This window comes from Chinchilla lanigera, unplaced genomic scaffold (genome assembly GCF_000276665.1).
Source record: "Chinchilla lanigera isolate Chin_1 unplaced genomic scaffold, ChiLan1.0 scaffold00093, whole genome shotgun sequence".
NCBI lineage: Eukaryota > Metazoa > Chordata > Mammalia > Rodentia > Chinchillidae > Chinchilla > Chinchilla lanigera.
The window spans coordinates 3,045,203-3,072,286 of record NW_004955494.1 but is presented as its reverse complement, the minus strand read 5'-3'; the positions used below and the strand labels follow the sequence as shown (position 1 = coordinate 3,072,286).

The 27,084-nt window shown below is 39.9% G+C and overlaps 1 protein-coding gene across 1 annotated transcript in view; it reads right to left on the bottom strand.

Annotated features, from left to right (window-relative positions):
* The window catches only part of Kdm7a (lysine (K)-specific demethylase 7A), a 92,134-nt gene that overhangs the window by 38,242 nt on the left and 26,808 nt on the right, over positions 1-27,084 (bottom strand). The window contains exons 3-4 of the mRNA XM_013504921.1: positions 6,516-6,651; positions 1,643-1,760 (exon numbers count right to left, since the gene is read on the bottom strand). Of these exons, the coding sequence (XP_013360375.1) occupies positions 1,643-1,760; positions 6,516-6,651 (254 nt within the window). The remainder of the gene's footprint in view (positions 1-1,642; positions 1,761-6,515; positions 6,652-27,084) is intronic.

Sequence of the window (27,084 nt, the reverse complement as noted above, 5' to 3'; positions counted from 1 at the left end):
AAATATACATAAGGGGACAGTAAACCAAGTATGGTATTTATTGTACTTTACACAACACTTCAGAAGTGAGGGATGTATATGTATGTGTGTGTATATTCCATATACAATAAGGAAGGATATCTAAAGTAAAAACGACATATTGCACAACACTATGCCTAACATAATTTCTTTTTATTTTAAAAAGTATATGCATACAGACATTCATATATCCATATACATAAATGTTTTAAGTATTATTTATATAGAAAAAGGTCCAAAAAGACATTAAGTCGTAAGAGAGATAGAAGCAAATCTGCCTACTTTTACACACTTCTGTGTTAATTATATCAAGTATGTGTAATTTAGTAGTTACTGTTATTCTACCACGGCTTTACATGATCCAAAGGCTTATGGAGTTACACAAAATAAAACCAAGACCTTTAATGAATGGTAATTACAGTTTCAATATCTTCTCATTTGTGTTCACTTAGGCAGAAAAGCCACATGAATTACTAGGCCAAAGCTTTTAGTACTACTTTTTAGGGGGCTCACAAACCTATCTGAAAAAGTAAAAGCCACGGCTTCTCCCGCTGAGAAGAGTGTGCTCACACGGCATTACTCTGTACACACTGTTTTAGGGCGGCCACAGACCTGCTCAGGCCCATGAAAGACCCAGACTACACTCAGGCTTTCAAGATGCCGTTCCAGCACCGTCCAACACAGGGAAAGCAAGCAAACACTTCCATGACTTCGAAACCGGTAACATAACCAAACTCATGTGCAAACGCTGTTTATTCGTTTGTTTTTTTGTTTTGTTTTGTTTTTTTCTGTTTTTCTGTAGACCTGAGGGAGCCAATATGGATGCTTATCAGTATGCTTCTGTTTAAGGATGAAAGGGCAGGAGGACAGACAGAAAACCTAAAGGAAAAAGAGCAGGGTTTTTTTCTTGTTTATTGTTTTTCATTTCAGGATCAGAAAAAAAATTCCATAATAGGCCACATGTGATACTGTGGTTTAAATTTAAATCTACTTCCCCTCTTTATCAAGCCTGGATACAATCTGGTGTAAAAGCCTATTAAGCATTACCACTTTAAACAGACATCAGGCAGTGAATAGGAAATGATCTAAATTAGCATGATTAAATGCCTTATAATGCTTTTGACTTTCTTTGAGCCACAGACAACCAAAATATATTCTATTATTTTTAAAAATCAAAAAGCTCAGCCTTGGTGCCATCAACAGCTAAGCAAAGGCTGTAGGAGCTTCTGGTAGACCAGACTGATAACGAAGATAATGGGGGGAGGGGGAGCAGCTCCAAAGAGGATGAGATGAAAGAAAAGCAGCAGCAGTCGCTTCTCAAAAGGAACTAAGCACTGGGGACAACTGCTTCACATCAGCATATCGCAAAGCTTTTGGACTGTGACCACCATTAAGAAGTGTATTTTTACATGGTGAGCGCTATGCATATACAGACAGGAACTATTCCATGAAATTATGTTTATTCCTTTTACCTGCAATGTAAGGTATTTCCTACTCTATTTCAATGAGGGAAAGCAAAAAGCCAGTTGAGAACAATAATGTATTGCAGCCTAAAGCTTGAAAATACTGCTTTATATAATGTCATTTCATCAGCCAGCTGGAATTGTTCAGTTAGTGTCCATACCTTGGGAAGACTCGAGCACGTAACTCTTTGACGAAAGTCCTGGTTCCAGCTTGTACTGGTTTGGAACCATCATCAATCTCTGTGTAGTCATGCCTGTGCCAGTTTCTCCTCTTTTTCACTGTATTTCAAGAAAACATTCTTGGTAAGTGGTGGCACTACGTCCGTCATTAATTGATTTGTGCTGGGGACTGAGCCCCAGGCCTTGCACTCACTAGGCAAGCACGCCATCTCGAGCTACAGTCCAGAGCCGCCTTTATTTTTTGTTTTGAGACAGGGTCTCACTAGATTGCCCAGGCTGACTACGAACTTGTGATCCTCTTGCTGCAGCCTCCTGGGGAGCAACAGCCACCTCACCCAGCTCTTGACATGATATACTTTCTGATCAGAACGTCTACATGTTCAGAAAAAACAACTGCAAGTACAATGAAACCGCTCACCTTCAGGAGAGACGTACCTGATACACCCTGTTGGTTTTGACTGGAGAGTCATAAACTTTTTAAAGATATGAAAAAAAACCTTAAGTTTTTAATACATTTCCAGTCCACAGAAGTAAATTTCACTTAATTACTGCTGCAATTTTAGAGAATTCATTTGTGAGTTTTTAGAATCTATTTTTTATTTCAAAATAATTTAAAAATTAAATAATTTAAATCAAGAAATGAAGTATTTTATAATACCCTTACTTATCCACACCATGACATTACCAAATTATTTAAAACTGTGATTTTTCTGAGAACACTAGGTACAATATGATTATCCAGATCATCCAAATTATTCTCTCAGGACAGGGCCTTTTATCCCACATCAGAAATCTACATTAAACCAGGTGTAGTGGTGCACGCCTGTAATCCTCAGTGCTCAGGAGACCAAGGCAGGAGGATCACTGCAAGTCCCAGGCCAGCCTGGGCTACACAGAGTTCAAGGCCAGCCTGGACGACACAGCAAGACCCCACCTCAAAAACAACAACAATAACTACAACAAAAAAAGAAATCCATTTAACACTGTAATTCCTTTCTCTTTTATGTGATGATTTACTTCTAAAATAAGTATAGTACATTTATACTGGCATGAAGAACAGCTTACTGACTCGTAATTGAGACAGGTAGGATGACAAAACTTCACGGGTGATTCAAAGTGGGGATCTTAGATCCCACAGCTCCAGGAGGCTATGATCACGAGTAGTCACAACAACCACACTCAGGAAATTGGCACTGATTCCTAGCTCATTCATTTACTTTCTCTGCAGCCTTGGGCTGGTCACCAATGCCTCTAGGCCTGGATTCCCCAGGCGAAGCTCAAGCAGGTTGGGGACAGTGTCAATCTGCAAACTGTGGGAGGCACCTGAAAAAGACAGAGGTGCAGAAGAGACCCAGGAAGAGGCTGGATCTCACTCCCACCTCCACTCGAGTGCCACTGCACACAGCTCTCTGTGTGGAATCAATGTGAGATTTTATTGTGTAAGCTTGAAAATCACTGTTAAGCCTAAAATCCCACGATTCTGGATAATGTACTGAAGTTTGCAGCTTACTCCGAAATGCATAAAAAATGCAGTAAGAAATAAAAAATAGTGAGAGTTACATGGAGAGATAAGTGGTAGAGCAACTTAACATAAAATGTTAATAGCAGGACCTACATAATGAAGGTTTACAGGTAGTCACTATAAAATTACTTCAGCTTTTCCTGTATGTTTTAACATTTTCATAACAAAATGTTAGGAGGAAAACAACTCTGTGATTCTAAGACAGATGACAGGTAGACAGGATGATAGATAGATAATTTATTTTTGAGGCAGGGTCTCTATATAGTTCAGGTTGGCCTTGAGCTCTCTGCAATCCTCCTGCCTTAGCCTCCTGAATGCAGGGATTATATGCATTCACTACCACACCTGGCTACCAGGTTATTTTAAACCTTCGCCATACCAAGATCATGATAATACAATTAATACTGTATCCTCATATGGATGAGGAGGGTCATGCTAAATAATCAATAGGAATGAAAATCAGGCTTATTCAAATCTAACCATCTAACATATGATTCCCAAATAACTTATTGCAGCCACATCTCCAATATGAAAGAGAGTAAATCCCAGTTTTTAAAAATCTCATTAGAAAAATTTAGAACCACAGAAAAATCTTAGAAAATTCCATTAAGGCAACCTTTACATATTACTTTTTTCTCACTTAAAACCACTCCTAGAATTCAAGGGCATTTCATTCCAGGTTTTTTACTATACACAGATAGGATAATTCCATTTTATTTTTAAGTGGGATCACAATATTTATCCTGCTTATCTTTCTTATCATGAGCATTTTATCCTTATTAAATATTCAAAAGCAATTTAAAGGCAGCCTAGAATTTTAAGATGTGGATGCACCATTATAACTTTTTTAAGCACTGAGTTCATCCTGAAACTTTGTTCAAACAATGCTGTGATTAATATTCATATAGATTGTTTCCCTGATGAATTCCTCAGTATAAATTTCTAGAAACGCTAGATTATTATTTTTAGTGCATATGCTGCCGAAGCAAGCACAGATTATTATTTTTAAATACTTGCTGCACACTGCGAAGCTACGTCCAGGAAAGGGGTAGTAACTCACATCCTGCCAATTCCTACCATGCAGTTACCTTGCTCAAGCCCTGCATTAACAATGAGCAACATCATTTAAAAGCAAAAAGGAAGATGCACTGTTTTAATTTTCACTTTTGCTACTAGCTTTGGGATTTGGCAACTGTGCATCCAAAATCTAGCTCTGCCAAGTAGTTCCATAAAACAACCAGTTAGATAATTCTTACACTGCATGCCACGTTGTTATAAATATCAAAAGAGATAAGGAGGATCATACTTAGTTCAAGTATTCACCCAACAAAGCCTCTGGCATATAATAAACTACCAGTTATCACTTCCTTTAGATGTGCTGATTTGTAGGAGAGCAACAGAAAGATACAACTGTCCTATTGGGCCAACATGATTAAAATAAAAAAACACTCACTGCAAAAGTTGACTGAATTTTTTTTTCTTAGTTTTTTGAAACAAGGTCGTGCTATGCAATTCAGGCTGGTGTTAAACTCACTATGTACCTGGGACTGGCCTTGAACTCACAGCAATCTTCCTGCCTCAGCCTCCTGAGGGCTGGGATTACAGGTGTGCACCACCACACTCGGCTTGAACTTCTTAAGGAAGGAGACTAGTAAAGGAATACTTTAGTAATGGTCATAGGGAAAGGAGAGCAAATTTCGTGTTAGACTGCAAGTGCCAGAGGAACACACAGAATACATATGTGAGTATCAGACTGTTTTCTGAGAACTTCCTGAGACTCCTGTTCGTGATTCCCAATCAAGGAGCCCAGCCCAGTTCACAACTATAGCCACAGTGCTGAGGAAGGCTGAAGCAGGGCAATCATAAATTTGAGTCCCACCTGGGCAATTTAGCAAGACCCTGTCTCAAAATAAAAAATGAAAAAGGGCTGGGATGTAGCTCACTGCAAAGGCCCCAGATTCAATCCCAGTGCCACCAAAAGGAAAAAAAAAAAATCCTAACAAAGAGTAAAGTCTAAATTTGGCATACTAAGTGGGTATTTTACTGTCTAAATGGTATCTATAATGAGTCATGGAGAACTCTGAAAGGAACAGGAAACCTTGGATAGCAAGTGATGCTTAATAAGAAAGGGATGGGAATCAAAAGGGATTACCCATGCTGGGTGACGGCGGGGCGGGGAGGTGAGCCTTACATCAGGACAAAACAGATTATTAAGTCTCGGGCATCGTCCCTCTGCCTGCTCAGAGTTGGACCTTTGCCTAGGAGCTGGCCAGTGCCTGATCTTCTGCTCTTCAAGGATGAGAAGCAACAGAAGAGCCGCACAATAGGCCAGCTCTCCTCGGACGCACCATTATTCAAAGCGCAGACTGCAGTCCATTAAGGACTATGTAATCATCTCAGTGAGTGTGACAAGGTTTCTAAAAGATGAAATCATATGGGGGAAATAGAAAATAAAGTGCACCACATACAGTAGACTGTATTTTTCTGCCTCTTAGTAACTCAATATTTCATACAAGTTAAATTTAAATTCAAATTAGTTATTTTTAAGATTAAGCATTTGAATCTAAACTAAAACCATTATAAATTTTAGTTCTGCTTCCGTTGAGATAACAACATTGTATTATTTACTTTCTCTAAGAATTATTCTTGGTCAATAATTACATCAAGTTATACACCACATTAGTGCTACTCAAGAGTAAGATTCTTTAAAACACTTATAACATGAAACTAGTTAAATTATACATGTGACAGTTCTACCTTAATGTTTACACTGTGTAACTAACAAAACAGACATCCTGTATTTCATAAGGAAATATTCTAAAGCATTCGTTCAGCTCAGATTTCTCGGAGACCTTGGCAGAGAAGTTCCAACCAGAGAGGACCAAGCAGGACTCCAAGCCATATTCAAAATAACCAAACGTAGAAAATGTAAGTAGTATCTTAGCTTATCAATACACTAATTTTCTCATAAAGATATAATGCATATGTGTATACTGTACACTGCCCCAAAATACTACTGGAAGATTTTGATTTGTGAAGAGATAAAATCAATCAAAATAAGTTTCAGATCAGAAAAAGTTTACTGCACTTCTCAAATATATGTACTTAAGTTTAAGAGCTCTGGGAATTTAAAGTGCTAATATTTTTTCCTTTATTCTTTTGATTTATTTAATAAGTTATTTACTAATTCAGATAAAAATTGCATTCTAAACATTTGGTGAAATCTTCCTTACAGTTCCTGGTGGGTATAATATAGCTAACGTACTATTAAAGTATCATCATGCCATGTAAAGTTCAAAACTTCAATTTCTGTTTAGGCCTTCAGTACTTACTCAAGGACGAGCCGTGCAGAAGTGCACAGTTGGGACAGTGATACAGGTCAATGTCAACAGCATGGTGTTCTTCTACTCCAACACAGCTAAAACAGAGAAAAATAAAAGTCAGTGTGTAACCAAGGTGACAGTCTAACTACAATACCAGTCTTGGAACTGAGCTGAGAATGTACAAGAAACTCACCAGCAAGTTTTTGTACAGCAACAGAAACACGCACAAGGATAAATTTTATTCTCTTCTGTACATTCTTGCTACTTGCCACTTGTCAGGGAGAATATGCCCAAATATATACTGAGTGAGTCACTCTCAGTAGCCGTGGAGACATCAGAAATAACGTAATTATAAGCCATAAAATCCTTAACCAGCCAGGCGTGGTGGTACATGCCTATAACCCCAGCACTTAGGAGGCTGAGGCAGGAGGATCATTGTGAACTGAAGATCACCCTGGGCTACAAAGGGAGCTAAGGGCAGCCTGAACTACACAGCGAGACCTTGTCTCAAAAAGACAAAAACAATCCTTAACCATTATGTGAATGCCATTGTTATGGAATTACTATCAATAAGACACGAATCAAAAGTCATAATGAAAGTCTGAAAATTATTTTAAGCTGAACAACAATGAAAACACTACATAAAAAATTTGTAGGATGCAGAATCTACAAACAGAAATGTATATCCTTAAATGAATGTGTAGGGAAAAAAAGAGGCTGAAATTACTGAGTTAAGCATATGCCTCAAGAAGTGACAAAAAATAAACCTTAACCACAGAAGGAAAAGTAGAGATGTATGACACAGAAAGCAAACATTCAACAGAGCATCAAAGCCAAACATTGGTTATTTGAAAAGACTTTCAAACTTAACAAATCTTAGCAAGATAAAAGAAGATGTGACCAATATCAAGAATGATTAAAAAGCAAGATGAAACAACTGATTCTGCTGAACAAAGTATAACAGAGGGTATTATGGACAATTTATGCTGAGATGGAAAACTCCAGGCCCAGATGACCTCACAAGCAAGTTGTATAAAATATTCAAAGAATAAATAATTTTAATAGGATATAAAATTTGCCCCAGAAGGTAAGAAAAAGGATTTATTCCATAACTCATTTTGTGACAGTATAACCTTGGTATCAGCACTTGAAAAGGATGAGTCCAGGTCGCTCTCACTTAGCAGCAAGGATGCGAAAATCAAGCTGGCTTGCCCCCAAGCACGCAAGGTGGCTTGTAACACTAAAAATTCTCATCAGTGAAATGAACCACATAATAGATTCCAAGAAAAAAAGTGACCATTTTAAAAGATTTGGAGCAAGTATCTGATAAGAGTCAGTATTTACTTTGGTTAGAAAGCAAACAAACAAAACCCCTTAGGAAACAAAGAGTAAAGGGTATTTCCAGAATTCAATAAAAGGTACTTCTAAAAAATCCTACGCAAATATGAAAACAGTTCCTTTCAGATTAAAACCACAACAAAAATGCCTGTTATCACCACTCCTGATAAACACCACACCAGAAGAACAAGCTGGTATAGTAAAATAAGAAAGAATCAAAATGTATAGGGACTGGAAAACAAAAAGCTGCCATTTACAAAGGCAGTGGTCACACAGGCCAAAAAAAAAAAGTACCTAGTGAAAATTGCCAGAATCGATAAAAAGAGTAAGGCAGGAGGATCACGGCAAGTTCGAGGCCAGCACAGGCTACATAACGAGTTCAAGGCCAGTCTAAACTACACAGTGAGGCCCTGTCTCAAAAAACAAAAAACACCACCACCACCAACACCAACAAAACGAGAAAGAATCAATAAAAAGACTGCTACTGCCAGGCGTGGCGGCACATGCCTATAATCCCAGCACTAGGTCTGGCTGAGGCAGGAGGATCATTGTGAGTTCGAGGCCAGCCTGGACTACAAAGTGAGCTCAAAGCCAACCTGAATTGCATAGTGAGATCCTGTCTCAAAAAGATTAAAAAAAAAAAAAAGAAAAAAAACTGCTACAAACAGTACATTTTTACTACACTAAAAAATAATCGTATTTCCATGTAGAAACAATATAAAGCTTAAAAATTAAAACAACATGTACAACTATATTTTTAAAAATGAAGTGAGCAGGCAAGATGGCATATGCATGTAATAATCCCAGCACTCAGGAGGCTCAGGCAGGAGGATCACTGCAAGTTCAAGGCCAGCCTGCACTACATAAATAGATACTGTCTCAAAAAAAAAAAAATCAAGTTACACTGGGATAAAATTAACAAAAACTATGCAAGCCCTCTTTAAGGAAAATTATAAAACATTACTGGGATAGTTTAAAGAACATTTAAAGAAAGGGAGATTGGGGCTGGGGATTTAGCTCAGCGGCAAAAGCGCCTGCCTGGCATGCGCAAGGTCGTGAGTTCGGTTCCCGGTACCGGAGAAAAAACCAAAAAAAAAAAAAAGAAAGAAAGAAAGGGAGATTTACATCATGATCATGGAATGTAGAGTTCAATAATGTAAAGATACAAATTCTTCTCAAAGTGATGTGTAGATTCAATGCAATTCCAATCAAAATCTGTGGAACTTGACAAGCCAACTCTAAAATTGATGTGGAAACGTGAAAGGCCAAGAATATGAAGGCAGGCAGGTATCCCTCATTGGGGAAACCAGCTGGTAGGTATCAAGGCTTACTTCCAAGCTACGGGAATCAAAGTAATTCAGAACAGGTGGCAGGGCCCACAAACAGCCCCACATACATGTGGACACGTGTGTATAACACAGGAGCGCTGCAGAGCATACAGCAAGGAAAGGCTTTCAATAAAAGGTTCTAAGAAACATTTTCTACATCTGTGTAGGAAACAGAGTAAAATTAGACACCCTACGCCATAACATAAACCTTTATTCCCAATTAGATTATAAACCTAAACACAAACCAAATAGGAAAGTACAAAGGTTTATATTGTAATACAAAAAAAAATCTTCATTTCCTGGCAAAAAGAGTTACCTTAATCAAAATACAAAACAAAAATACTGACCATAAGGGAAAAAAACTAGTAACTTCAGCCATATAAAAATAATTTCTGTTCACTAAAGAAATGAAATAAGTCAGAACAGAAGACATTAAAATATGGATAATCATCAAAGAAATTACACTCTGGGTATAACGAACTTGAGGAGGTAGAGGAAGAGGAAGCATCGGCACCCAACAAGAAAAATAGGTACATCACAGGTGCATCATACCAGGAAATCCAAGGGGTGAATACAAGCATGAGATGTGTGCAACCTCACAACTGGGAGAAATACAAAGTAATGGGTTTTTGGGGGGGTTTTGCTTTTTTTGGTACCAGGAATCAAAGGTACTCAGGACCTTGCACTTGCCAGGCAGGTGCTTGTGCCACTGAGCTATATCCCTGGCCCCAAGAAATACAAAGTAAAAGCACAATATATCCACTAGATTACCTAAGATTAAAATGTCTGATGATAAATGTTGATGGTGATAAGCAATAAGAACTTTTACACAGTACTACTGGCTGGACTATAATTTGGTACAGTAATTTTGGAAAACAATTTTGTATCCTAAGTAAAGAATCATGTATTTTTATGACTAAGCAATTCTTCTTTTAGGTAAATATACTTTTTTTTTTTTGGTTTTGGTTTTGGTTTTTTGCTGGTACCAGGAATTGAACTCACAACCTCGCACTTGCCAGGCAGGCGCTGTGCCATTGAGCTAAATCCCCAGCCCCGGTAAATATACTTTAAATACACTCCTGCACACATGCACCAGGACACCTACCTATATAGAAATGGCTTACAGAATCTTTATATCTAATATTCTACCAATAATAAAGTCAAGGGGCTGGGGACTTAGCTCAGCGGCAAGTACATTCCCGTAACAGAATTCTATATGGCAATGAAAACATAAGAACTACAGTCCTGTGCAATAACTAAATGGATTCTACAAATTAGTCCATGCTGTTTTTCTAAAGACATAAAACACATATAGTATTACTGTTTTTGTATATAAAGTTCAAAAGTAGGGGAAGGTGTTTAGGGACAATAAGATTTTAGAAAAGGAAGGAAGAGTCAGATTGGTGGCGAACACCTATAATCCCAACGCTCAGGAGGCTGAGGCAGGAGGATCACTGCAGAAGGCCAGCTTGAGCTACATAAGCAAGTGCAAGGCCAGCCTGTCCTAACTACACAGTGAGACTCTGCTTCAAAAAACCAAAAAAGAAAAAGAAAAGAAGGAAGAGATGAATCACAACAGCAAGACAGCAGTTTCCTCTTGGGAGTTGTGATCTGGAAAGAACAGAGGGGTCCTTGGTGACTGTTATTACATGGGGTTATATTTTATAATCAATTATTACATTAACCGTACATTTATGTCTTAGACACATCTCTTGTTATTTCATAATTAAAACACGTTAAAGGTAAAATCTTATCTATAACTGTAATGGCTAATACACCGTGTCAACTTGAGAAGTATAGAAGCTTAACTAAATAACTCAGCAGGGGGCCAGGGTCCTCACTTTGTAAACATCCTGAGCCTGTGCAAGAGGAGGGCACAGAGATGGTGTGAGTGCTACACCCACCTAGGGCAGGTTGCCTGCTTACAATATAACGGAGGAAAAGAGGTTTGCCCCCCCATCTTGCTCTTGTTGCTCTTGCTGTTTTCTGCCATCTTGAACTGTTGCCCCTGTGCCATGCCATCCTGCCTTGGAGCCAGCTGATTATGGACTGAAACCTCTACAACTATGAGCTAAATCAATCTTTCCTTCCTTAATTTTGGGCATTGGGTATTTCGACTCAGCAACAAGAGAGATAAAAGTAACTAAGACAATAACCATATAGAAAATTAACAAACAAACCTCTTGGACTGTACTAATTCAGTAACTACAATGATGACCTCCGTGTACCCCAAATGAGCCTGTTCTCACCATGAGGCCTCAGAAGACAGCCTGATACGAGCAAGTCTAAAAAGTCAAAACCAACTAGATGTGGAAAGTGACATGACCTTTCTATATGAACACTGAATGCATGTAACTGTATCAAGAAATTACACTTTGCCTGTGAGTAGAATTCAAACTTACTGTATTTGTCCAACTGGAACTAAAAAAAGGTGATTATGCTAATCCTGTTTAAAGTTTGTTGTTTGTCCGTCTGGGCTTGTGGTGCTGGGGATGAACCCAGGGCCTCAGGCATGCCAGGCAAGTGCTGAACCACTGAGTCATACTCTCACCCCTGGTTATCTTATTTCTGTAACCCAAAAAAAAAGGTTAAGAATCATTGGATGGGAGATTCACACCTCCTATTTCAAAACTTACTTAACAAGGCTACAAATCAAAACAGTGTAGTACTGTACGCAGTACAGTATAAAGAAGATACACAGGGATCAATGAAATAGAACTGAGAGTCCAGAAATAAATCCTTACATTTATGGCCTATAGATTTTCCATCACTCAGTGGGGAAAGACGTCTTTTCAGCAAATGGTACAACACATCGCAAAGAAATGCACTTGGATGCCTACAACACAGCAGATACACCTGCTAAAACTATGCAATTATTAAAATAAAGCACAGAAGTAAATCTTCATGACTCTGAATAAGGATACAGTTTCAACACCAAAGAAAAGATAAACTAGACTTCACACTATGGTCTGAAGGCTTGCTTTCTCAGCTTACTATGGTGTGAGACAATCAGCTGAGGGGAAAGAGGTTGAGAGGTGTGAGGAAAGAAAGCATAAAGTAGCTGATCTGGAGAATGAAAGACCAAGAAACTCAGCAACACTGCTAGGCACTGTCGGGAGTCCCCCGAGGCTTGTGACAGCAAACCGCAAACTATTTCTGCACAGGAATGTGATTTACTTCAGCAATATTCAGTCACGTGGTGGGCTCCCACCGGGAGGTTGGGCCCACACAGATTTGGGGGTTTTGTATGTAAAAGTCAGAAAGAGTTGAGGATATTTACCAGAGAGTTAATGTAATGATGGCTGATGAAATTTAAGCTAGACTAAAGAGGCATGAAGACAGAAGGACATAGTGAGAAAATGGCCTCATTGTGGCCCTAGCACTGATTCAGTGGAAGGCCTTGAGCAAGTGATCTGTAAGCAGCGAGATTATACTCAGGGTAGAGTGCTTAGATTTTGACGTATCTGAGGCAGTTTCACCTGTAACAGAGATAAAGCACAAGTGTGAAAACAGGGCAGCCAAGATGGGGCAAACAGAAAGATCACTACGGATAGATGAGAAGACTTATGAGCCATTTCTGCGTTCATGAAACAGCTGAAAACCAGACTTCGTTCATTTAGAAAGTGAGTCAGTGCTCAGGGGTACACTCCCACCAGAACAGAAATTCAAGGCTAGACACCACTCTGGTGCTTCTGGAAGCTCATGCTTCGTCTTGCCAGACTTTGCTTTGACCACCACCCACATTCCGCACTCTTACCCTGCAATGGTGACACCAGCGAGGAGGAGAAACATGTTAGATATGTCCTGAAAGACCTACAGCAGCTCTTATCGTAAACCCAACTGTGAATATCTAAGATACACAAACAAGGACAACTCCCGTAAGAGACATTCAAACTAGTCCAGTACTTGTTGGCCATCAATCTTCAAGGAGCCCTGAGTTCCTCTGTCCAGCATCTACCCTTTGCCCCAACCTACTTCACCCTATGTAATCTGATCTACAAAAAACACAACTGTTTTCAGGATTGGTCAATTCTCACCAACTGCCAGAACATTCACGGCTACATTTATTTTGAAATTTTGACAAATAGCAAATTTGGTAAATCAGTTTAAAAATTAAATTTGATAAACAGAATAAATCTAAAAAAAAATCCATTGAAATTAATCTAAAAATATAATTTTAGCTAGGTGTGGTGGCACATGTCTGTAATCCCAGTACTTGGGAGGCTGAGGCAGGAGGGTTGCCCGAGTTTGAGGCCAGCCTGGACTACATAGAGAGTTCAGGGCTAGCCTGAACTACAAAGTGAGAATCTGTCTCAAAAAACCAAAAACCAAAAATAAAAATAAAAATATAGTTTTAAAAATCAAATTTACCACAAACATTTAATGTCCAGATCTTGAAAGGGCACTAAAAGAATTACTAAACTTTGGTTTCTTTCAAAGAGGTGACTTCTCACTATTCTTTGTCAAGCAACTCATGCCACCTCTTCCTCACCCCACGAGGGGACTTCTGGAATCACAACACTTTCAACAGATACATAAAGAGCAAATGTAGAAGGACACACAAAACGCACTACTGTGAAAGCAAATGTCTAAGAATCACTTTCAAACTTGGCACAAAATTTTCTTTAGTCTCTTCCACTCCATTTATTTCTTTCCTTCAAATACAAACCATCTCATTTCTTCCCAACAGCAATACGTTCAGTGTTTATTAGACCATTGTGTGTGTGTGAGTGAGCAGGTCCCTCTGGGGTGACAATCTGACCTTTGCTGAATGCCTTCCATCCACGCAGCAACCTCAACGCCATTTGGTGAGAGCAGCAGTGACAACTTTAGCACTTGCTATTGTCTTAATCTTCGGAAACTGTTGCTTAGCTGGCTTTTTTTTTTTTTTTTTGGACACCTGATGACAACAATTAATTGAATTAATGACTAACCAGAATTCCTTAGGATCTGGCAAACTTTTGTTTTTGGCTCAAGGATAATGCTCCCATTTATACTCTCTACTCTCAGTGTGAGAAGAGTGGGTGGTCAAATTCTTACCATCGGTGGACTTCATTAAAAATGCCTCTTGCTTCAAATGCTTTCCCCATTCTTCAGTAAGCAGCCTTGCGTACCCCCCCTAGTCTTTGAAGCCCAGCACAAATTCCTCCTTGGTGAAACTTCCTGAGAACCCCACAGGAAGTCCTTCAACATTTTACTGATATACATGTCCACTCATTTAGACCCAATATGGAGCTACTTTCTATACTCTGAATTTCCTGAATTGAGTTCCCTAGGACTGAGCTCTATACCAAGTACATCGTGATCTCAGTACAATTTCTGCTGATTACTAACTTCCTGGAAACTTACTAGTATAGTGTGGTAAAGTTTTTAAAAAACTGTTCCACTTGAATTTTTAAGGAGTTGGTACAAGCAGGAAAGGCAACAGTTGATAAAGGGAAACACCCTTCAACATATAAATTAGCAGATTTTTCTCCCTTCTTTAGATGGTAGAAAGGTGTAGTAATGAGATTTATACATTTTAAATTTTGCTTCAGTACACATTTTTACCTGTGTGTCAAAAGTTCGCCTTTCCATCTAAAGCACCTGACTACTTAATCATCTGTTTGGCATTTGACAAGAGGACTGTCACTGTGTATACCTAAAGCCCACACTAGTATCAAAAATAAGGGAAAGGGAGCCGGGTGTGTTGGCACAAGCCTGTAACCCCAGAACTTGGGAGGCTGAGGCTAGTTGGGGTGCTGAGGCAGGAGGATCCTAAGTTCAAAGCCGGCCTGGGGCTACATAGTAGGTTCAAGCATAGTGAGTTCAAGACAAGCCTGAACTGCACAGCAAGACCCTATCTCAAAAAAAAAACTAAAACAACAAAACCAAAACAACTATAACAGCAACAACAACAACAACAAAAAACAGGGGCTGAGGATTTAGCTCAGCGGCACAGCGCCTGCCTGGCAAGCGCAAGGTCATGAGTTCGATTCCTGGTACAGGGAGCAGGGGGCGGGGGGACAAACAAAACAAAAGAAACAGGAAGGGTAATGGCCTCTGGGGTGAATTCCAGGAACATGGAGAATAGTTTACAGCTTGGACTTTATTTCTTCCTTTCACATCTTAACCCTGGGATCGGCATAGACTCTGAGACAGCCGCAGGTCAGGTAAGGCCTGTCCAGCATGGTTCCACTCTACCGGATAACAAATGTCAGCAGGGATCAATGGAAAGCACAGATTCTGAAATCAGAAATACTTGCTTTGATTTCTAGGTCTTGTTTTTTTAGTTGTTCATTTGTTTGTTTATACCTGTCTGTTTTGTAGACAGGGGTACTCTGTCACAGAGCTACCACCCCAGCCCTTCCAGTGCTTTTGTATTGTGAGACATGGTCTCCCTGAGCTGCCCATCCTAGCCTTGAGCTTAGGATTCTCCTGCCTCAGTACCCCAACTAGCTGGATTGCAAGTGTGCTAATTTGAGGCAAGCTTTTTAATCTCCCAAGCAGTTCCCTATGCTATTCAAGCGGCTATGCTACAGGGGCAAAAAAAAATTTGCTTTCAATTTAATTTTTGATAGTGGAGTTGACAAAAATATAGGCTGTCTAGAGTCTGTGTGCCTGGCTAGATTAGTCCTGGCTAATCCACTAGTAGCTGGGTGACTTTAAGTAACTTACTTTTCAACAACAGTCTGGATTTTCTTTCGTTCTTTTTTGTTTGTTTCCTCATCTGAGTGAAAGGATGGAAATAACAGTACCTCCCCCTCAAGGTATTAAGGAACTCAATATACATGAAGTGTTCAGAAGGAAACTATACAACGATTTTTTTAAATCTAAAAACCTTACTTTGCTAACCAGTAAAAATAAGGCTTATTAACTGGCTCAGTAAGTCATCATTCCTTCAAACCATGCTAGGATGTTAATAGCCATTTTCACTTGTAAACTATAAATAGTTTTGTGCAGTGCTTAACACTGAGATGTTCCACTTTATTACTGTATCAGCTAAGGTAGAAGTGTATAACTTGTACATATAAAATATTGTCATTGAGAAATCAACCTGAGGCTAGGGATGTAGCTCAGTGGCACAGCACCTGCCTTGCAGGCGCAAGGTCCTGAGTTCGATTTCCAGCACCAAAAAAAAGAAAAATCAACCTGATAATTTAAGAATAAACACTGCAGTTCAGAAAAACTCAACTTCTGTTACTTTCTTGCTGACATATAAACTATTTTCACAAGATTAAGTGCTTTTCTTCAAATTAAAAATGGTGTTTCAACTTTTGTGCAGATTATACTTTTACAAGTTAGAGCTGCTTACTGGCATACAACATAGTACACTATATTTAATAGGTATCTGAACTAGGTACATATTCTGAATCAAATTCCTTTGGTTGACAATAATCTCAGAATATGAGACAATTTTCCTACCTCCAGCAGCTGGGCTCCTGCTTCCAACTGTTCCAGAGCTTTGAGAGTTATTTCCAACCAGCTGACTAAAAACATCTATGTTAATAAGATAATACAATACGAAAAGGAAGTAAATAAGAACATGAGAGAAAAATAAGGGTGGAGAGGAACCAATAGGCGCCCTTTATGGTATGAAATACTCTATAACTTGTTGACAAGCCTATAATGAAATAATGAATGTGTGAAATATATTCATGTAAATCTCCAGGATTTATATGCTGATTGATATTTGAAACTATTTGCTTCTCGAGAGCAGAATACATGCTTGTTGTTTTGCTCGTCACTGTCTGACACTAAGCACAGAGAGGCAATGCAAATTGTAAGTACAAACCACTCTCTCATGAAGGTAATGATTTCTACCAGAAGGTTTCAAAGGAAACAGTATTTAACACTTCTGAGATAGCCAAACAGCTAAGTGCTCTCTTCACTGTCCTGCGGTCATTCTACCGGCCATCCCATGTCTCAAGCAACACCTCACTCCCGCTCACCATCTGCTTGCTGCCTATCCAGCTACCCGGGCAGTCTATAGAGACTAAGTGAAGCTAGGGTGCCAACAATGCCCGGAGGACCTGATATTTTTGTGAAAATAAAGACTATACTTTATATATAACCAGTGCCTCCCAAAATGAGTATTATGTGAGAATTTAATTAGAATTTTATAAATCATCTTGGGGGAAAGAGAAAACTTGCCAAGATAAAAAAGAATAAATAGTACCAGTTTCACAGGTTTGCTTAGCAATGTTTGTAAGTTAAAGAAAAATTTTAAAAGTATGTTATCAGTAATGTATGAAGTATGCAGATCAGTACATACATGTAAGCCTATGACGGATGTGGGTATTTACATCTAACTCTTATACACAGGTATTAGAGACAATGGCTGTTTTTGCACAGCAAGTTTTCTGGTGTAATTTGCTACCTCCCTTCTCTGTCCACCATCTCTACTTCCCTTAAATCAAAGAAAGGCAAAACTTGAACCCTAACTGACAGAGATTTTGGTACCAAGAGTGGCTCTAGAAAAACAGAATACACAGACCAATGGACAGAGGGAGAAGGGACAGGGGAGGAAGGGGAAGGAAAAATAAACCTTGTTTCTAGCTGATTCCACCATCACAGGGTATCTCCTCAAAAAACAAAGAAGGAATGCTACTCCTTTCATGTATTTTTGACCGATAAATTCTACCTAATAGTAAATAGAAATATTATGCAAAAGTTTGCTTGAATCTACAAGTATATGAAATGTTTGCTGAGGGGGCTGGGAATTTAGCTCAGTGGCACAGCGCCTGCCTGGCAAGCGCAAGGTCATGAGTTCGATTTCCGGTTCCGGAAAAAAAAAAAAACCTGAAATGTTTGCTGAGTCTCATTCCTTGTGAGAAGCAAGACTTAAGGAAGTAACATTCCAAGAAAACTTTTTCTACAACTCCTTTGTATTCATTCTAACTGTGGCCTCCATTCCTGGCTGTGTAGTAGAATCCCCTCTAGAGCTTTCCGAACTTCCACTGAGTAGGTAGGCTTTGGAAACGATGAAACAGCTTGATAAGAAGGGATAGGGGAACACCTTCAAGATAATGCCGTAAAGCAAGAAGAGCAAGTACAGAAGACTTTTACAGTACGCCCCGACACATGCATGCACACACGCATCCAGACATGTTTGCAAGTGCAAGATGTATGTCTGGAAGTGTATGCAAGAAGTTGACAGCAGTGTTTGCCTTTGGGAAAGAAAGCTGAATGGATGCAGAATGGGAGAGATGGAGAATTGCTGGCATTCAGCGTTCTATTTTTGAAATTTGCTCTGTGTACCATTTAAGAAAAAAACAACAACATTCCCAAGCCCCTTCACTCTACAGGGAAAAGTTAATTAATGGGTGGCCCAATAATCTTTATTCTTAACAAGTTCCCCAGGTGACACTTTTGCAACCAGCTCGGTAGAAAATGGCATGGGGCAACCACTGATCTAAAACCCTAGCAAAGGCTAACACAATACCTTATCCATGGCCACTGGCTACTCCATTACTCCGATTAGACTCCAGGCTCCTCATAAGCAATACTAATACGTAAATCAGAATCTCCTACTCCCACCAGATCTAGCAACACTGACTCCACAGTGAACCCACAGAAAGTATATACTGGTAGATACACAACAGGAACAAAACACAGGGGGGAGGCATCAGTTTGGGGTATTATCCTACACTTATTTAAATATATATTTTGCAAATATGATGAGGGAGAAAATGAATTGTGGGGGAAAACACTAAAAAGCTGATTAACTTTTCTTCCAAGATCTTATTCTGCAATGTTCGTACTTTTTGTCAATGAAAAGTGATGCAGTATTTTTAACTACTTGGGCTTAGTTATACACATAATCTTTTTATACAGAGAGGTCATTACAGATCTACATAAATGCTCAAATACTTTGTTTTCCTTTCATGTGGTCCTCAAATGTTCTGATAGGAACTTGATTTTTCAGACAGATTATCTAGCAAAAAGACGGGGCTATAAATAGAAATGAACAGATTTTAAAGAGACAAAGTAATAGTCATCAGAAGCTTTACAATCCAGTTCCAATTTTACTTCCTATTGGAAGTACAGGAAGGAAAACTATACTTTCTCAGGCCAAATGACACCTACAGAAAATTAAATATACGTAGAGTGAAACCATACAGTGGAACAAAACTTTTATATCTAGGACACTTAGTGATGAGTCAGCTACAGGGACAAGAGTCAACTAAAGCAGACTCTTTTTACTAACCTTTCTCAGAATAGTCTCAGGGTCTGCATCTAAAGGAAAACATCACAGGCCAAGCAAAAGCAATTCATATTTAAAAACTTTCTATTTGGACAGAAACTAAAATAGAATTCTACAGGCCGTTAATACTCTAAGCATGCTTCTTCATTCCTCATTAAAGATGAGTTAGAGTAGGGTTTGGACCATGAAAAATCTTGACATAATCCATAACAAATCTCCCTACATGGAATACATATATGACCTTCTAGCCACAGAATTTCAACATAATTACAAATCAGCAAAATGAGTAGTACTGAGTTGTCCAGAGGTCAACAGCAAGAACTGGACCATCTTATTCCAAAACATTCATGCTAGGGCACTATGTAAAGTACAGGTATGTAAGAAGGTTTTTTATACATATTGGATCCATTCAAATGATAATCTGTCATAATACATTCCCATCAAAGTCCTCTTTAAATTTTTAATTTCTAGTACAGATCAGATGATCAATGACTGGCAAAAATATAGGCAGTCTATGCTCTGCGTAGTAGTATAAAACCATAAAAATAACCATCCAAGCAAAAATCATGCAAAGCCACCTTAGCAATCAATGGTAGAAATTACAACTGTTCCATGGCCTTTTAAAGTATTCATTAAAACTTTAAAACTCTCACACTGTGGATTATAATATAAAGAGAAATGAAAAACAGTAAAAAGAATACTTCTTTAGTACACTGTGATTTAAAACACTGTGCAGCTGAGGATGGTGGCCCATAACTGCAATGCCAGCTACTCAGGAGGCTGAGGCAGGAGCATCCTAGTTTGAGGCCAGCCTGGGCAACTTAGTGACTTAGTGAGATTCTGTCTCAAAAAAATTTTAAAGGGCTGGGGATGCAGTTCAGTGGTACAGCATGGCTGGGCTCATCCCCAGTATCATAAACACCACCACTGTGTGCTGAATGTGCCTTCCTAAGTGCCTCTGACTGCACCTCTAGTGGTTGGTAGCATCAACATCCCCACTGTCAGTTGTTTTATTACTGTAGTTATGTCCAACTCAATTTCACTTCCGGTAAGATCACTCTGGTTTCTGTGCTGCACTTTCATCTTTATGAGGCATGACCCTCTTCCAAGTATCTGTTTTGGTAATACGTTGTGTGGGTTTGTTACTGGGAGGCAAGGAAGCAGCACAAAGACATGCTTTCTGGTCTGTGGGAACCTGTGGTGATTTCAAATCCACACACTGAAGAGTTAATCGCAAAGTCTGTACTCTATGAACTCGCAGGTAGTAGAACATGGTGACCGAGTTTGAATCCTGGGGAACTAACGTCATCTAACCAACTCAGTGTAAGAGAAACCTGCATGGCAGAACAGTGCAACATGAGGACAACTGTCTACTTAGTACTCTCTAAGAATCCATTTTTAAAGCTGTGACCTACAGGAGTTAAAGATGCTCACAAGAAGATTTCATAATTCATAAACCTGGGGGATAAAGGCTGAGACCAAATCACCTTTATTTACCGGCAAAAAACTTCTCAGAGAATTCAACAAGTTAGTGAGCACTTTGGATTTCCATGACGGCAATGTAGCATAAGTGAGAAATACTGCACTCTGATCTCAGGTCTTTTTCTCTTGTCTTCATGAAATACTTCATGGGGATATTATTTTCCACCTTAGGAAAGTGCTTTAGAAGTTAATTTTCAGATCATTAGCTATGAAGAGTTTGTTGGGTGTTTGTTTGTTTGTTTGAGACAGGGCCTGGGATATATAGTTCAGGCTGGCCTTGAACTCACTCTGTAGCTCAGGCTGGCCTCGAATTCACAGCAATTCTCTTGCCTGGCTGTGCTGGGACTACAGGTGTGCACCACACCTGGCAAGTTTGTTTTTATGAGTATAACTGCTACAATTTCACAATTTAAATTTACATAATTAAAATTTTATGTTTTACAATTTTACAACTGGCACAAAGTACCAATAAATCATATGTATTATAAAACCACTCTTAGCATAGGAGGCCAAATTAGTGCCAGCATTAGCCAAGCACTTACTGAACACCACCAAAACACATGGCAATGGAATGAATATACATGAGCCAGAGAAGCACGAACTGATCATACATAAGTGTTTCTAAACTTTATAACCACAAAAAAACTCAACAAAGATATCTTTCTCAAATTACTCCTATTACAAATATAATTAACAAGTATTAGGGGCTGGGGATTTAGCTCAGCGGCATACGCCCGCCTGGCAAGTGCAAGGTTCTGAGTTCGATTCCCGGTACTGGGGGGGAAAAAATATATATATATATATAAAATTAACAAGTATTTATGGGCCACTTTCTAGGCTAAAATCTAAAGACTGAGGACCCTTACCTTCAAGAGCTACCAATTTTATCAAAATACAAGACCTAAATGAGAAGCAAAATGTACTACACCTCTAAGCTAGCCATGTACTTGTGTCCTGTTTAAAACTACTAGGGTTGGGCTATAGCTCAGTGGTATAGCACCTGCCTGGCAAGTGTGAGGTCCTGAGTTCGATTCCCAGTACCAAAAGATAAATAAATAAAAATAAAATAAAATTACCTAGGAGCCAAGATTGTCTGAACCCAGCAGGCAGAGCTTCTCTCCCAGGATGAATTCAAAGCTGCTATCTAGGACCACAAGCTTAACAACCGGGATGAGGGAAAGAAAAAACAGAAAGTCCTAAGGTGTTTTATATATATATATATGGATCGGTGGCATACCTGTACTGCTGGTGTCTGATGGTTTGTTGAAGGGAACAGTTAATGATTAAAAGGTTTTTTTATACTTTGACCAATTTTGTATGCTTGTATCTGGTAATCTGAGCAACTTATGTGACGACAACAATTTCCAGTGTAACAAAAATTGGTGAATTTCTGCAATCCTTTCTAGTGAAACTATGTATTGTCTCTAATGTTCTTGTAAATTATTATTTTCTTATTCCCTTTAATGATTTGATCAGTCTTCTTACATCTGGTAATCTGAGCAACTTCGTTGAAGATAACAATATGTAATATAACAACCACTGTTAATCCCTATCATTTGGTTTGAAACCCCATATCATTTTTAATGTCCTTGCTTTGTTGTTTGTATTTTGCTATTTTGTACTATTTCCTTTAAAATAAAATTTAAAAAGCTACAAAAAAAAATACGCATAACTAAAAAAAAAAATTTCCAACCTTGCCTACCAGACCTCTTTACATTTGCCAAGCCCCTTTGGCACAGCTTGACTTCACACCGGTAGGCCCACCCTGTAGTTACCAGTGTATCAGAATTAGAGTGCGCAATTTAAGATGCAGGTTAAGACACTCTATCTGAGCTGACCCGGGTGTCGTGGCACAGTCCTGTAATCCCAGCACTTGGGAGACTGAGGCACGAGGATCGCCAAGTTCATAGTGAGTTCAAGCCCAGCCTGAACTTCACAGCAAGAAGCTGTCTCAAAAAAGAGAGGGAGGGAGTGAGGGAGTGAGGAAGTGAGGGGAAGAGGGAGAGAGGGAGAGAGAGAGAGAGGGGGAGAGAGAGAGAGAGAGAGAGAGAGAGAGAAGTTCTGTCTGGGGCCAGGGATATAGCTCAGTGGCATAAGTGTCTGCCTGGCAAGTGCAAGGTCCTGAGTTCAATTTGTGACACCAAAAAAAAAAAAAAAGTTTTGTCTGATTTCCTGTAGAAATCTTAAGTTTTGCTCTAGTTAAAAGTATAGAAAAGCAGGAACAGTCGGGTGGGGGAGGCTGATCAAAGCAGACTAAAAAGCAGCAGGGACAAAGAGCTGCACAACAGAAGATGAAACACTATCAACAAATGCCCACTAGGCCAGGGCTATTCGGTGCACATTTAAAAAGTCCAACACCCACATGACACAGAAAATAACTAAGGTCCATGATACTTAGTCACCAAAATGAGTGTAGCATTCTATTAAAAGCATAATATACCCCTAAAAATCCTTCTAAAAATACTTGACATATAAAGAAGTTTATCTCCTGAGTAACTTTTCTGAGGACATTCAGTTATTTCACAAGTAGAACCTTCAGTGAGAGACAATCTTATTTAAGTGGACCATATCATTCCCTGAAGGTTGCTAGTTTTCGTGTATGCTAATTAATCTGTGATGTTAACTGTTCATTGCAATGTTCCCATACTAAAGGTACTTTCCACTATAGGGCTATTTCTAGGTTTTTGAAAAACATGAGATCTGAAAGGAAGGGAGAGATAAAACAGCAAAAACAGTTTTAAATTCACATCTCATGTTAACTTCAAGGTAGGTGCTACAGTTTATGTCTCAATGTCCTCCCAAAGCCTCATGCAGTCATGGGTGCGGGCTTCTAGAGTTTATGACTGATCTATGGTTCAATGCTGGGGTTATGGGTAGGAAAGCTGCACCAGCCCTGGGGCGGTAGTTTGCATACAATGTAAGGGAGGGAAACAGGCTTGCTTACCACTCCTCCATTTTGCTCTTGCTGCTTTTGCTATCTTATGCCACCATGAACTGTTGCCCTCTGCCATGTGCCGCTCTGTCTTGGAGCCAGCTGATTATAGACTGAAACTTCCACAAACTATAAGCTAAATAAACCTTTCCTTAATTCTGGGCATCAGGTAGTCTGTCTCAGCAACGAGAGAAAAGTAACTAAGACAGCAGGGTATCTTTTCAGGGAAGCAGAACCAGACATCTATTCAATGAGGTAAGAAGCAGATTTCACATTCTACTTTGAGAGCCACGCTCACGGCACACACGCACACAGATGTAAGTGAAATCCCAGCATCGTGCAGTATAGGTACTATTACTCCACCTGGACCATCATGTTAAAATCCCATTATCTACGAAATCCACACGATATCCGTCCTTCCCTCCCCGCTCTTCTTTTCCTTCAGTGGTGCTGGATTGGGAAAAACAGATCTCCAGCCTGCTAGGCAAGTGTTCTACCTACTTCTGGGCTATATCCCCCACCTCTGCCCTTCCAACACTATTTTCAAATCTAACATCTCTCACACTTTATTGCCTTTCTTCTTATTAATGTATCTACTGGTTTAGGTTGAAGGCCCCTGGAAGCAGGTCTCAGACCTGTTGGGGCATAAGCATTCATTCCTGTAGGAGTTAAGCCTTGGAAACCCTGGAAGGGGGCTGGAAAGTGAGACAGGAACTTAGAGCAGGTCTTAGAGGGTGCCACAATTAGCATTTGCCCTCTGGGACCTCTGAGAGATTCTGCAGATGCTGCAGAAGGGGCTTCAGAGTGGCCCCGCCTAAGGGAAGGGGATTTAGGTATTTATCTACAGTCTCCTAGCCCAGAGGCATTAACGGTGCTCTGCTTCAAGTGCGAGCTGCTGAGTAACTACAGCCAAAGAAAGCCCTGCAGCCATATCTGAGGCCCTTTCAGCAATAAATACTCCAGAGACAGAGACACAAACGAAGAAGGCCTGGAGATATGCAGCCTGCCACCTGCGGGAAATTCTTGTCAAGCCCTGGCTGGTGTGTATACACATACTTAACCACTCGTTCTTTACACACACGTTCCTCTCACTACCCACTGCACTACTGCCCCTTCCTCTGTGTTATCCTCCTCTCTGGGATAAACACTGAGTGATAACATACACAAAGTGTCGAAAGTGAATTTATTATAGGTAAATGGGTATGCAGTAAGTACTCAAGCAACATTTAGTACTTAATTCCTAAGCAAAGGTTAAAGACATAATTGTTCAATTTGATCAGAAAACCCACAACTGACTTGTGTAGGAAGAACCATCTCTGACCTTCAGAATTCTCCAGGAGGAAGAACAATCCTTCTCACCAAATTACTAAGCATCAGTTCCAGAGACATCGATAAAACTGGTAAGTTTTAAAGACAACCTTATCCCATCACTGAGGAAGCCTCAGCTCTAAGCTGAACTACGAAGGCTCAGCTACCATGAATTTTTTGTAAGACTGGACTATCATGTACAAGGCTGAAATGTGGAGCACATAGAGAAAGGCAATAGCGTTTCAGACAAAAGGTGCTAAAATATCTAAGCTACCTTAAGAGAAGTTCCCCAGAGCAAGGAGCACTTCAGGAACTACCTAAACATTAAGAAATCATGGTGCTGATCAGCGAACTCCAGGGAGGCTTGCCTCAAGAGGACAAACACTACACTGAATTACATTAAGTACAGGGTGGCCACAGAAGGAGCGGAGATAGGTGGTTCTGAATACGAGGAAAACCAAGAGCTAGGAGTAGTCAGGAAATTGGGTCATGAAAAGAAGACACTGTATCCAGGGCAGAGGTGAAAGCAGGGAAGAGATACGAAGAGACCAAGGTACATGCCATAATATCATGCATGGGTCAAACAGACACCACCTCCTTCCCTTTATCAAAAGGTCAACTTTGTACCAGGGAAGTAATCCAACACAGCTCGGCCATTCACCCATCCAAAGCACTAGCAGAACAGTGAAAATGCAAGGATAATATCAACAAATCAAATGTCTACAGTTTTAAAGATTAAGAACCAAACACGGATAGATAGTACGCCTGATGGCAGTAAGTATATGTACAAAAAAGAGCCAGAGAGTAGGGGAAATTCCACTTTATATTAGAGTGGTTAGACAAGGCCTCACTGTGAAGGTGACAGTAAGAAAAAACGCAAAACACCTGGCAGAATCTGGGGTACTCAGTGTCCAAAGACCGGGAAGGTAAGAAAGCAGTGCAACGAGGACTGAAAGAAAGCGGCAGGAGAACCAGCACAAGCCGAGCACGCCGCAGTGCACAGATGACTCCGACAGGCACTGTTTCACACAGGAAGATTCCCGCAGAAAGTGAGGTACAGTTCGTACCTCGCCGCACACATGACGGGTGAGGCACCCTGGCAGCTCACAGAGAGAAGCCCGTGAAGCCACACACTCAGGCTCTGGGGAGGAAAGCTCCCTCTGATCATGGCAGATAGTTTCTGAAGCCACTAATGGAAACTGGGCAAAAAGCCTCTGCCTCAGGGTCCCCAGGGCCTTGTGCTTCCCCACTCACTGGCTCAGTCAGAACGCTATCTAGAACGCTTTATTTCCTCACCTTTGTTCCACAGTCTGCAGGGTGCCTGGGCACTGGGAATACCTCCAGACAAATCTCTAGTGCTATTTTATTCTCCTTTTATATAACACTAAAGAATCCATGGGAAGTTACATAAATCAAAAGGACCACACTAGACCATGCTCTTGTTCCTCTGTAAAACAGCAACCACACATGGAACAACAGCTTTTGCACATTAAATCACCCAATGAGGGCTGGAGGCTAAGTGCGGTGGTGCACGCCTGTGACCTCAGCACTTGGGAGGCTGAGGCAGGAGGATCACGGCAAATTCAAGGCTAGCCTGGGCTACATAGTGACAGCGTGTCTCAAAAGAAAAAAAGAGGGATTTATAAATTAATAGGAGATGACACAAGTGCCACTGGCAAGTCACACTTAATGAAATAGTGCTGCATCATACATCGAAGAAATTCATGTTTGAAAGCTTCAAAAATGGACATTATAGGAGCAAAGCATGTTGGTAAATGCCTGTAGTCCCAGTACCAGGGAGGCTGAGGCAGGAGGGTCACTGTGAGTTCAAGGCCAGCATCGGCCACCTAGTGAATTCAAGACCAGCCTGAACTAAGTAGTAAGACCTTGTCTCAAAAAACCAACAGTAAAAGGACGTTATGCAGATCACCATCAAAGCTGTGACTTTCATAAGGCCTTAGGGATCAAATCATTGCCAATGCCAGGAGTTCTTTAAGAGGAAGA